Below are 13,924 nucleotides of genomic sequence, written 5' to 3'. Positions count from 1 at the left end.
AGTTTACTTTGTCAGTTAGAGATGCTTTCAAACAATTGTTCAATTCACCTGTCTCTGAGCCGAAGTACAAATAGAGCTATGATCACCTAAAAAGGCTCTCACTGTAAAAAATAACATTATTCCTGCATATAAAATAAATCATACTCTTTATACAAAAGTCAAAATCACTCATAATTCTACAATTTAGAATTAACCACTGTCAATACTTTTTTCTATGCAGGCACTTGATCATATTGTTTATAATCTAATATCCTGTTCTCATATCATAAACACTTTTCCCCAGGTGAAAGTTTCATACACACTTTTTATGGTTACTAATATTCTATTATGTGGTTGAAATAATTTAACCACCCCCTTAACTATTCCTTGGACTTGGAGGTTATTTCTCACTTCCTTGCTACTCTAAATAATGCTTTAATGAGCACTGTTATCCACGAATTCTCTGCACATTTCACCAGGGCCAGAAGTATGACCACAGGCCAAGCACATTGAGCAGAACGCACCAAAGGAAAGAAAGGAAGGGTCCTCTCACACCCCCCACAGTGATGCAAACCCAAAGTTTAAACCCAGAGTTTTAAAATAGCATCATTTAAATTCAATATTCTTGGTGGTTTAAAATCACGATATTTCCATTTGATTATGTGAAAAATCTCAAAGCATCTTAGCCATAATTATAATTTTAGCAGAAACTGGAGCAGATACTTGAATTAAACTAAACAGATTTGAGTCTTCATCAGTAATATAGAACACAATTTGAAGTCCAGGATTTTTAAGAAATTAAATAAGTAGAAAAGAAAGCTTCTATTAGTTATTAACTAAAATAAAAACATTGATATTGTCAAAAATATACTAACTTCTTTCTAAAGAAAGTCCCAAGCTGATCCCCTTTTATTGGCTCATTTGTCTGACATCTCAATTATTCACTCAAACCACAGACATCTAGCTTTAAAGAGATTATTTGGCATTTTATAATATCATACCTGTTTCAATATCTTCCTAATGTTTTTATAAAAAATTGCTATTTTCCAGCACCCTGTTACATATATTTAAAAGAAGTGAGAATGTTTTCATAAGGAAAAGAGGGAAAGTAACAGATGGATTTACATGTACTTACTCTTATTCTAATCTAAACTGGACTAACACAAAATTTTAGTAGAAAGCAGTGTATTCATTGAATACTTAAGTAAAATGGAGTTACTTCAATATCAAATCCTGCATTCATGTATCTGTTATGAAACTTATGAAAACATAAAGCTTAATAATAAAGGGTTGAACCTATAAGGCAGAAGTTCTGGGTGCAGTTGTCTGAAGTTTTAAATTCTCACATTTCACTTCCTTTTTTACAATTGCCCAATCTATTACCATCGATTTTTAACTCCCCCCAAATCTCCCTTCAGCTCCAAGCTTGGGCAAGAAAGATCTTTTCAGAACTGAAATTCCATCACCTCACACCTCCTTCCCCAAGCAAAGCCTCCGCAGCTGCCAGCAGCCCCCTTACCCACCCCCACCCCCCGCATCCCACTACACTCTCCCCGCAAGACGAGCCCCGCTCCCTCCCACCATGGGGCCTGGCTCCCAAGGTCCCCTCTGGAATGGAGTTATGCGCTTGCACACACACACACACACACACACACACACACACACACACACACACACGCCTAGTTAGCACTTTTTATATCTGATCTCAGCTTGAAAATAATTTCCCCAGAGATTCTTTCCTTGAGCGCCTGTCTGGGCCTGAAGTAATTTTATGGGATCTCTTGCTGACTATCACAGTTGTAATCTTACTTTTACTTTTGATTGTCTTCTCCACAAGGCATCAACTGGATTGATTTTGTTCACCCCAGGTCCCCAGATGCTACTCAAACATTTTCTTTGAATTAATGAATGAATTTTGAGGGTTTCAGAATACTTTGCAATCTTTTATATGATGCTTTTTGTCCATGGAGACGTGTGAGAACTTGACCACTTTTTGAGCAAGAAAACCAGAGGCCAGAGGGAGGGCTGGGGACCACAGCAGTGACTGGAGAAGACCAGCGTGACGTGGCCCCCAGAGAGCAGGGGAGGTAACGCTGAGCTCCTGGGGGAGCTGCGGTGTTCTTACAGAACCTGTGATGATAAATGTAAGACTGCCACAGGAGAATGCTACGATCAGATGTATTTTAAAAGCCATTAATAAAAACAATGTAGGAAAAACAATTCAAAATGATACCCACTTAAAGCAAGTCTTCCAAAATGTCCTGGTCTGATTTTCAAGACCTCAGACTTTTCCAGGCAATCTGGGGAGGTCACGAGAACACCCTGCATTTTAACTGAGCAACCCAAGAAACCAAACTTTCAGTGTGGTTTTTGGAATCATCAGTGATGCGGTTTTCTAGGGTAGTTTTACACGGTAGATGCTTTGATTCTGTTGGTGCCCCAAGCTCCTCATCTCGTCCGGGCTCAGCGCAGGCAGAATAGGGCAGTCTAGCCTACAGACCCTTGGACGCCTACATAACAGCCTAGTGCAAACACAGGAGGCTGCTGATTGCTTTACTGTTTCAGATCTTGTTTTGAATGTCTTAAAACTATATGAATGGCATCATGCCATAGTATCCTTCTGGACCTGGCTTTTCCATTCAGTAGTTTGAGATTCGCCTGTGTTGATATGTATAGGTCTAGATCAATGTAACTAACTTCAGTGTAATAGTCCTTTGACTATTTGCCATTTGTTTCCAAATGATGCTGCAATGAATACTCTTGCATGTCTGCTGTGTGTATGTCAGTCTCTCTAGTGTACCTGATGACTTACTATATTCCTGAATATATTCTGTACCTCCTAGGCTGGTTGCCTCTGTGTCAGCTGCCATGTCTAATTCCTGTACTTTGCATAAAAGCCATCCTGGGAAGGTTGGGAAACAGAAGTCATTCGATGCCCAGAGAACCAGGGGTGTCAGCATACTTTCTCTACTAGTTAATTTCAACTTGATTAAAGCAATATGCACAGCAGTGAGGTAAGGTTTGGTAGCCCTGCAGATCTAGGTTTTGAATTCATGTCCTCTGCAACTAGTTGTAACTTTGGGCAATCTATGCTTTAGTTTCCTTCTCTGCAAACTATCTACCTGGCAGGTGCTTGGAAGGATTTAAGAAAATGGCTTATTAGTTACTTGGTTCAGGGTGAGGTAGATAGTAATAAGATATAAGCTTATTATTACAATGATAAGCTTACTACAATAAGATATAAACTTGGAATGAAGAGGCCAAATCATTATAAATTCAACAATATTGCAGTTACAAAGCACCAGTGAAAAAGATAGTTATTAAAGTCAAATGTGAATGAACTTATTACAACTTATAAATAAAACAAATTTACAATAAATATACAGTAAGTTTACAAATGTGAAGTGCAACCTTTTTGCTTGCTTATTTTTTGTTAACAGTTAATAAAGCTTTATCAATGAGAGATATAATTCACATGCCATACAATTCATCCAATTAAAGCATCCAATTCAATGATTTTTTGGTATATTCACAGAAATGTACAACCATCACCACAATCAATTTTGGAACATTTTCATCATCTCAAGAAGAAACTCTGTACCCATCAGCTATCACTACCCAATCTCCCCATTCACCCCAGTCTTAAGCAACCACTAATCTACTTTCTGTCTCTTTGGATTTACCTATTCTGGACGTTTCCTATAAATGGGATCGTACACTATGTAGTAACTAGCTTCTTTTACTTACCTTAACGTTTTCAAGTTTTGAGCCTATGTCAGTACTTCATTCCTTCTTATGACCAAGTGATTTTCCATTGCATGGTTGTACCACATTGCCTTTATCCACTCGGCAGTTGATGGACATTTGAGTTGTCTGCCTTCTTTGGCTCTTATGAATAATGCTGCCATAAATGTTCGTGTCCAACTTTCTGTGTGGACATACATGTTCGATTCTCTGAGATATATACCTAGGAGTGACACCGATGGGTCAAATGGTAATTCTACATTTTACTCTTTGAGGAACTGCCAAACTGTTTTCCAAAGTGACTACACTACTTTACCTTCCCACCAGCAGTGTATGAGGGTACAATTTCTCCACATCCTTGTCAACACTTGTAATAAGTGACCTTTGAATCTATTCACACCCATTCTAGTGGGTGTGAAGAGGCATCTCCTGGTTTTGCTTTGCATTCCCTCAGTGACTAATGACGGTGAGCATCTTTTCGGGTGATTACTGGCTACAGTATTTGTTTTGAGTAAGTGTCGGAAGTATATTATTATTATAATTTTTTAAAATAAATTTATTTGTGGCTGCGTTGGGTCTTCGTTGCTGCACACAGGCTTTCTCTAGTTGCCGCGAGCAGGGGCTACTCTTTGTTGCGGTGTGCAGGCTTCTCATTGTGGTGGCTTCTCTTGTTGCAGAGCACGGCCTCCAGGTGCGCAGGCTCAGTAGTTGTGACACATGGGCTTAGTTGCTCCAGGGCATGTGGGATCTTCCCGGACCAGGGCTCGAACCCATGTCCCCTGCATTGGCAGGTGTATTCTTAAGCACTGCGCCACCAGGGAAGTCCCGGAAGTATATTATTGAACGTCTCTTATATGCCAGGTACTCGGGGTCACGTTGACTTTTTTCATTAGCACCTCATTTGATATGGTATTATACTATATTGTAAATGGGAAAATTAAAGCTAGAGATATTAAACTGCAGATTTACATTTGAATTTTATATTCATTTAAAAGTACACTCCTTCGTGTGAGCGTGTAGCTTTTTTTTGTATTTGTTGATGTCATTCTTTGGTATGTACTCCTCATGTTTCAACAATGAGTCAATCTGAGGAGGCAGTGGGTGTTTTCACACCACGGAGGGCCCACCAGGCACTGTTCTAATTGATCTGCGTGTAGCACACGTCGGACAGCAGACACCATCACCCCCTTCACACGGGAGGAAACGGAGCTCCGGGGGCCACTCGCCCAAGGTCCTCAGTAACGACAGAGCCTGGCTGTGAAACCAGGTAGGGGCCCCAGGCTGCCTCCACGCCGTATGCCCCCTTCCACCTCAGAGGCTGTGTGCCCTGAGACGTGCCCGGGAAGATCCCAACCAACAGCACGCTGCTGGGATGAGACTCAGGAGAGAAACCTGAGATCGTGATAAGGAAACCAGCTGCACGGACTGAAGGGTCCTGGTTGCTATGGAAAATACGATGCATTCAAGTGCGTTAGATACCATCTGAGGAGGAAGGAGAAACACCTCTTACTTTTTATATTTAAAGGGAATCCAAAAATCATTATTTATTGCACTGTTTTTATAACCAGAAGAATAAAAGATGATTTTTCCCTTTTCCTGAACTCAAGCCTTTGGTTCTGCTGTGGGTCGAATTGTGCCCCCTGAAAGTTCGCATGTTGGGAATCCTCACACCAGGACCTCAGAATGTGCCCTTTCTAGAGACGGGGCTGTTGCAGGTGTAACTAGTCAAGATGAGGTCATGCCGGAGCAGGGTGGCCCCCACCCAGTGGGGACGCTTGCACACAGACATGCACACGGGGAGAACACCACGTGAAGACGAAGGCTGGGACTGGGGCGAAGCATCACCAGCCAAGGGACACCGAAGATGCCAGAAGCCAGCAGGGCCAGCAGGGGGCTAGGCACAGACTCCCCGTCAGGCCCCGGAGGACCAGCCCTGCCGACACGTGGGTCTGACTCCAGCCTCCAGAACTGGGTCAAGTCACCAGTCTGAGGGCCCTAATTACAGGAGACCCAGGAAACTCAGACAGACTCTCACTGACCAGTGTGCAAAACACAGCAGCCCCATGGGACCCACACCTGAACTTCACTCACCAGTGAAGAGTTAATTCTTGACTACCAAAATCGCTAATCTGTACACTCATTTTCATAAGAAATAAATGATTTTGACTGTTCCCATCACCATGTATTTTATTTATTTCAGCTAGATATTTACAGATATTTGCTGATACAAAAATACAAGGACCAGGCAGACCGAAAGTTGGGGCAATGCCACCCTCACTGCAAAACCCTCCAGCTCCTTGAGCTACGTGTACTTCCCCAAACGCTTTCTCAAAGGCTTTAAATAGTTGAAAATATCTCCACGTGAGAACGACTCCGCGGCACCGCGTGCACCAGGGCTGGGCGAGGGCTCAGTATCTGTACTTGGTGGAGTAGTCCTTCGGGGACACGACCAGGCCGCGACCCTTCCGGGCCCCCCGGTACACCGTCTCGATGATGTCAATCATCTCCTGCTTGTCTTCCATGGCCCAGTTGATCTTGTTGTTGTTGCCGGTGCCCAGGTCGATCATGATGTGCTTGTTCCTGTAGGTTGGGGAAAGGGGGTCGATGCTCATGAAAGTCCTTCTGAAACAGAATCCCATGAGAAACATACCTGTATCTCCCACCGTGAACAAGGACACACACAGTCAAGAGCGTCCACCACTGTTTAGCAGGCTGGAAACCACCTAAACGCTGCTTAAAGAAACACACAGCTCCTTCCTCGTGCTCTGCACTCCCTAAGACCAACAACCCACAGGGCAATCAACGCCAAAGGACACAGCTTCAGCCACCTGGAAAGACACACTGTTTTCCAGAGGGCTGCACTAATTTACCTGAAAAAAGCAATGTATGCGTTTGTCATGGTGTTCTTGTGAACACTTGGTGTAAATTTTATTGAAAGCCATGCTAATTGTGAAATAAATATGATGTTCTGCATTTCTATAATTCTTCGTAGACTGACCTTTCAAGACGCTTCTTTCTGAAATGAATTTATATGTGCACTGTATAAAATAAAGACATTAACGCGTGTTGTACCAGCTGCACTGACTTTTATCAATTTAGCTTCCTGTTTCTGCAAGGTTGTGCGTCTGGCCGGCCCCCCGCTGCTGTTCCATGGTGCGTGCCCCATCCACCCTGAGGTCACAGCGTGGCCTCCTTTCAGCCAGGGCGAGCTTCCAAAAGGCAGACCTGATGCTTCTCTCTTGCTGCAAACACTCACTTCCAGGAACCTTCCAAGTCCACACACTGGCCCAGGAAACCGGGCATCTGGGCCCCGCCCCGCTCTCCCCTCGGCACCCACCACTCCCCAGCCCTCAGCTGTCCGTCCCCCCTCATCCTTGCAGGTCCCCAAACGTGCGGCGTGCGCTGCCCTGTGGCCCTGCCTGCGCTCACCCCTGCTGGGATGCACGTGGCTCATGCCAACCTTATCCAGCAGCCTTTGAGCACTCCCATCGCCCTGTTGCACTCAGTGTCTGTGCCTCTGTAAATACCTGTTGCAATACTGTGATTTATAGGAAAAATATATCCTTGGTCACTCAGAAGAATATATTTCTCATATGTATTTGGTCTTTACCCACAGATTCTGGCTCACAGCTGCCAAAACCTTTGGAATTTCCTGCAATAAGAGTGATGGGATATTTGGACTCTAGTCCTCAGTTCCTGAAGACACTTTAGGGCCATAAAGGTGAAACAGGTGCATAAGCACCCTTTCTGTCACAGTGAATTTGTTAATGAAGGTGACTTCTAGATCCCACCAGCAGGGTGTCCAAGAATCGCCTGTTGGCGTAGGGAAGCCTGCACACACGCGCACACACACACACGCTGCAACTGGGCCTGGGAACCCCTTTATCACCTGTCCCCTTGCATCTCCCTGGTTCCCTGTGCTAATTTACTCAGCTGTCACCATCAGATGACGGTCTGTGATAGGAGGAACCCTGTCTTATCTGACTTAATGTCCCAGCACTAGACACAAAAGCCAGCAGGACTCTATACGTATATATCCTTGGTGAATAAATTAATTAAAATACTGTTACTACTTGTCTTAGAAACCTGGAATCCTGGGTCGCAGAAACAGTAGAGGGTTTTGTCCCCTTTTCCAAGTGCAGCATCAGTCCTAAACTATCAAAACACATGATGGCCACAGTGCCACTCGACTCCTTTCTGCAGCCTCCTTCCCCACCAGGGCAGCCGCCCAGCTGGGCCCTACACAGTGCGGTGCCCACGGCCCACCTGGAGGGCTCTGGGGAAACGTGAGGCGTGCGGCAGAGAAGGCCGGGATTGCCTTAAACAGCCTGTTAGTGGAAACGTGGGCTTGGAAGGAGGTGGGATGCGTTTCGGGGAGTGGAGGAAAGGGATCCTTGCTGCACAGAGGCAGAGTGTCTGTGCCGCTCCAAAGTCACGAGCACGGACCCCAGCCGAGGACACGTAAGCAACGTCTTGAAGGCGCCGCCTGGCTTCGTGCTGCTTATGGTAAAAGGAGGGAGACAAAGCGGAGTAAGATCCGTTAACCCACAAGATTTCTCAGCCTCTCCAGATAGCAAAAGATGCTGAAATCCAGAAACGGCTGCTGAACTGTGGACACAGAGGCCACACCACCTTCTGCTGAAACCTAGAAAAGACCTAAAAGTCAGAATGTTCAGTCACAGGACAGGATCTTCCCCCAGGAAGCAGCCATCGGGCAGAGGGCAGCCCCGGTGCCCAGGACAGAAACCCGACTTGCTCAGGCTGAGAGGGACAGAGCACGCAGTGAGAGGAGTTGATGCAACCCAAAATGCTGCCGGCAGCAAGCAGGTTAAAAATGAACCAGCTGCAAACGCCTTTCATAAACAAGGCAGAAAAAACTGGGTAGAACCCTCCCAGGGGCAGGCACTGGGCCAGGAGTATGATCCCAGCGCTGCATCAGAGCCCCCTTCCCAACCCTGATGCCCCCCGGTGAACCCAAATCGTTTCCTATGCCCGTCCCACACTGCGTCCTGGAGAGGGGGCCGCAGATAAGGAGCTGTGTCCGGGAGCTGTGCTTAATGGGTCGCCTGAGAAGCCTCATCCACACCCAGTTTTGCACATGGGAGGGATACGAATCTTTGGGAGCCGGAGGGCAGGCTGCAGTAGGCAAAATGCTAAAATAGCCCCTGCTGTTTCCTGCCCCAATCCCTGGGACTGCGCTACAATGAGACACCACGCCTCTCATCAGTTACACTACACTGCAAAGGGAATTCCGCACGTGTCCCTAAGGCTACTCATCAGTTGATTTTAAAATTAAGAGACTCTCCTGGATTATTGGGTGAGTCTCATCCAATCACAAGTGCCCTCTGAAAGCAGAACAGGAAGTTGGAGCAGCTGTACGAAAAGGACTCAACTCACTGCTCAGGCCTTCGAAGACAGAGGGGCCTCTAGGAGCAGAGAGGGGCCCCGGCGGAAACAGACCTCAGACCCCCAGTCACCGGGAGATGGATCCAGCCCACAGACCCCGTGAGCCAAGTGGATTCTTCCCTGACCAACTGCCTACATGACAGCCCAGCCCGCGGCTCCGGCCTTGGGAGACCCCGAGGCAGAACCCACTGAGCCTGCCTGGACTCTGCCCTACAGACCTTGAGCTCATAAGTGGTGTCGTTTTCAGCCACCAAGTTTGTTACAGAAAATAGAAACCGAATACACACCCTGCACACTCCACCCAGACCTTCCTCGACCATTAGGGAGCTCTGCTTCTGCAGTATGGCCTAATGTTCATATTGCTACTTACTAACTTTTGTAGTAACAATAAACAGTACGAAATTTTGACAAGTAAAAACAGTATCAAATGGTGATTTCTTTCCAAATTAAACTTCCACAACGGAATTTTTTTTTCACTCATGATGTTACTTAACTTTATTATATAAATACCATCAAAGGTATTTGCATGTGCATCAGACTCTTGTGTACCTAACCAGTACCGTGTTTTCCTTTCATGCAAAGCCTGTCAATCATGGGTACAAATTAATTTAAGGCGATTAGGGAAAGTCTATTCCTTGAGCCAATGACTGACTGACTAGGGTACACAACAGAATTTTTCAGCTGATAAAAGATTTTTTACAAGATTTTGTATTTATAAGCAAAGTAATTAAGTACAGGTTTTCCTCTTGGATATCACAAAAGGATGCTAAATAGAGTCATTGATACATTTAAAAAGTGAGTTATTTTAAAGACATTTTTCACCAACAGATTAAATTTAAAGGTATCTTAAATTTCAGTAAGAACATCTTCCATTTAATAACACTTCCCCTAGGTTCCTGGGCAGTTATTTCAAAAGGGTAATTTGTTACTGAGTAAATGCTAAAACTGGAATTGTTACTTTGAAAATTATTTAAAAGATTGATTGCCTGGTGATACAAACTATATTATGATATGACTACATAACCGACTTCCTCCTAAATAAAAGAATCTAAAGATATCTTGATTGCATTAAACTTCCAGACCATCTCTTCAATTTAAACAACAACTTTAAGATAAGACAACATACCTGAAGAAAAACATGACAGTGCACGGATCGTATAATTCATACATTTTGTTGAAGTCAGGTACTTCTGTAATATCCACAAGATAAATAACTGCGAAATTTTTAACCTAAAAGTAAAGGAGATTGGGGGAAAAAAAACTAAAATAACAAATCAACTTTTTATTCTGTAAAAGCATATTCAAAAACAAAAACAGAAGAATTTGTGTATAACAGGACAATTTTCAAACTGACTCTGCAACATTTTTTTCCCAGTAGAGCTGCCATGTAGGAAATTACTTCAAGAGGATCAGGGTCCTGAGCAACTGTCCATTAACATCTCATTTAATGTTTTTCAGAACAGCAAGTTATGAGAATCCTGCAGAAAATGTCCACAGATACATTATTCACGCTGATCTAGTAATAATCTATATGAACTTTTCCAATTCGTACTTTCACAAATACTGAATTACACGCGTTAAACAACTGCTTTAAAACATGCCTTTGGAACTCAGACACACACTCCCCTCTTACTGAGGTCTGGACGCTTGCACAGACTAACGTCCTAACACCCCAAATCACACTGCAGGTAACTAAGTTTCTTTAATCTCTTCCGCAGCTGCAAGCTCATCAGAGAACATCTGGAAAACCCAGAAAACTGTAAATAAAACAACCTTCGACCCCAACACCCAGAGCTGACTGCTGAGAATATACTTTTACTATATTCTTTCCCATTTTTTCTGGTATATATGTTTATACTCTTTTAACAAAACGTGACCAGAGAGTGATCACACTACAAGATTTTGCGTCCTGCTTTCATTGTGGGCGTCCTCTTGTATGAATCACATACTTTACATAAGAGAAAAACAAAAACAAAATTTTATGGCTACATAACAGTTCACCAAGTGGCTATGCCATTATTTTTACCATTCTTCTGTTATTTTCTTTGACTTTTCATGAATATAAATAATTCAGATTTTCATTGATATCAATAATTCACATGTGAACATTATTACCCTTAAATTCATATACATACTTCATTATTTCCTAAGGATAAACACCTAAAATAGAATCTTTAGAACGAAAGACATGACATTTTAAAGGCTCCTTATAAATACTGTCTCAATGCCTTTTAGAAAGCTTATACCAATTTATATCATGGGTTGAATTATGTCCTTTCACCCCATAAGAACATATACTGAAGTCCTGACCCCCAGTACTCAGAATGTGACCTGATCTGGAAAAAGGGTGCCTGCAGAGCTCAGGAGTGAAGGGCAAACGAGGTCATACTAGAGTCTGACCCCTAATCCAATCTGACTGGTGTTCCTATAGGAAAAGGGCCATGTGAAAACACACCAAGGGAGAAGCCACATGAACACGGAGGATTGGAGTCATGCACACCTATAAGCCAAGGAGTGCCACAGATCGTGGAAGACGCCAGGAGCTGGAAGAAACAAGAGGGGGTTCTCCCTTGAGGGTCTCAGAGGGAGCACGGCCCTGCTGACACCTTGATTCCGGACTTCTGACCTCCAGGCTGTGAGATAATAAATTCCTGTTGTTTTAATCTGCCCAGTTTGTGGTGCTTTGTTACAGCAGCCCCCGGAAATTCATAGAAAATGCACAACGTTTCTTCATATAAAACTAACTCTAAAAACCTAACTGTAGTTTACAGATGAAATAATATGGTAGTTGGGATTTGCTTTCAATACTGCAGCACGAAAAGTGTTTGAGGGGTTAAACGGTACAAGACTGACAAAATATTGGTGATTGCGATAGGTACAGAGGAGTTCACTGCCCTCTCCCCTTTACTTGGGAATGTGCAGAAGTATTTAACACGGAAATTTAAACCACCATCACCCAGAAAAAGGAGGGAAGGAAGTTTACATTTAGTGGGCACTCCTTCTGCGGACAGACCTCGGTGCTGGGGTAGGGGAAGAACAGGTGTCTCTCCCAGCCACCCCACATGGCCCTTTCCTGGTGAAAGGGGAGAACACACCTGCAGGAGGCGGAGAGAGGGAGCCGAGCACCACGTGTTCACGTGGCCGCAGGGGGCCACCGAGGCGGAGGACCGGGCAAGCACAGCCACGCGCTGGCGGAACTGCTTCCTGGCAAAAGTTGCCCCGCTGGTTTTTAAGGTTCTGCCCACATCCAATTTCGCTAAGCAGACATATTTTACTTCTTCCCACATAATAAAACAGATATTATAATTAAAAAGATAGATACTAACATCACAGTGTAACCAAACACAAACACACGCACACACACACACACACACATCTGCCTCCTAAAGCATAAAATGACAATCCAACAAGAGTCCCAGACACCCTTCAATCCAACGAAAGCCAATTGGTTCTGGTTCCTAGAACCTCCAAATCTCCAAGTTAAAGCAGAAATCGACCGGAGAAACCACATTCTCTTAAAAGTTACTAGAATATATCTCAACTAGTTCATGTATAAGGACATTCAACTATCCCAACTCAATGTCATATAATTTTCACACTGTAAACGCTGGTTTTTACGTGAGACTTTCTAAAAAGGCCTTATTTTCTTTTGCCTTCAGTGATGAGTAAGAAAACCGTAGCTCATTCAGAAGCAAGAAACAACTGACACTACAGGATTTCATTTTCTCTTCCCCTGCACATAAATCACATCATGGACAATGTGAAGGCTCACAAGGTCGGGAACCACACCTGCGATATTTATTGAAAGAATGAACTTTAGAAATAAACTTATATTTCAAAATTCAGGAAATATATTATTGTCACTATGGCCTTAATTACCTAATCCTGAGTTCTAACAAACCTGCATTAAGAGATGGTCTGGTCCCGCTTCTTCCTTAGAGGAGGTGCCCTGACGGGCCCTCCAGCCCCTGCAGCTCTGGGAGGAGAAGGCCCACAGCACCAGCTGGCCTTTCTCTCATTCTGTGACCCTCCCAGCTTCCCTCCTCTGGAAGAGCTTCTCCTAAAGGGGGTTGCACGGATTCTATCATGATGCTTTCTACATGGGCTGAACTATTTCTCCTGAATGTTTCACATCAATTAATGAATCTGCAATTAACTATAACCCTTGTGTATTTTTTATATAAAACTGAAATAAGCTAGGTGTCTATGATCTTTTCTCCATTTAAAACATGTCCATTTTGAAAACATAGAAATGGAATGGAAACATCACTGCTTTGTTTCCAGCCCAGTGTTTTTAAAACAAGTTATATAATTTAAACGTACATGACAATCAGGAAATTCCCTGGCGGTCCAGTGGTTAGGACTTGGTGCTTTCACTGCCAGGGCCCGAGTTCAATCCCTGGTTGGGGAACTAACATCACACAGCCACGTAGCCCGGCCAAAAAAAAAAAAAAATAAAGAAGTATATGACAGTCAAATAAAATCAATACTATATAAGTGCTTTAAAATGAAAAGTAAATGTTTCCCTTTCCCCAGACCCACATGTTCTCTTGTGAGAAAACTGCATACATTCTGCTTTTCTCCAGCTAATGTCATTAACCAATGTTTCCCCATGTTATTAAATAAAGCTCTTAGGAAATCATTTTTAATGGTCAAATAATATCCCATCCAGGGGAGAAGATGCTCCACTTTAAACCTAACGCCCCATTTCGGAGCCCGGACAAACTACTTTGTGGCACCTGACTCGGGGAGCTGCCGTGAGGACCACAAGGGAGTCCATTTCCCGCCTATCACC

General features: G+C 43.7%; 1 protein-coding gene across 5 annotated transcripts in view; it reads right to left on the bottom strand.

The window, feature by feature from the left end:
- Positions 1-5,892: 5,892 nt before the first annotated feature.
- The window catches only part of TXNL4A (thioredoxin like 4A), a 12,612-nt gene continuing 4,580 nt past the window's right edge, over positions 5,893-13,924 (bottom strand). For 4 of the 5 annotated variants that reach the window (XM_057525962.1, XM_057525964.1, XM_057525963.1 and 1 more), the window contains exons 3-4: positions 10,256-10,359; positions 5,893-6,303 (exon numbers count right to left, since the gene is read on the bottom strand). In XM_057525962.1, the coding sequence (XP_057381945.1) occupies positions 6,132-6,303; positions 10,256-10,359 (276 nt within the window). In that variant the 3' untranslated portion in view covers positions 5,893-6,131. Of the gene's footprint in view, positions 6,304-10,255; positions 10,360-12,224; positions 12,407-13,452; positions 13,541-13,924 lie in introns of all 5 variants that reach the window. The other variant, XM_057525965.1, reaches the window with a different exon arrangement.

The sequence above is a fragment of the Balaenoptera acutorostrata genome, chromosome 13, assembly GCF_949987535.1.
Source record: "Balaenoptera acutorostrata chromosome 13, mBalAcu1.1, whole genome shotgun sequence".
NCBI classification, from domain to species: Eukaryota; Metazoa; Chordata; class Mammalia; order Artiodactyla; family Balaenopteridae; genus Balaenoptera; species Balaenoptera acutorostrata.
The sequence above is the reverse complement of the archived record's forward strand: the minus strand, read 5'-3'. Positions and strand labels throughout refer to the sequence as shown.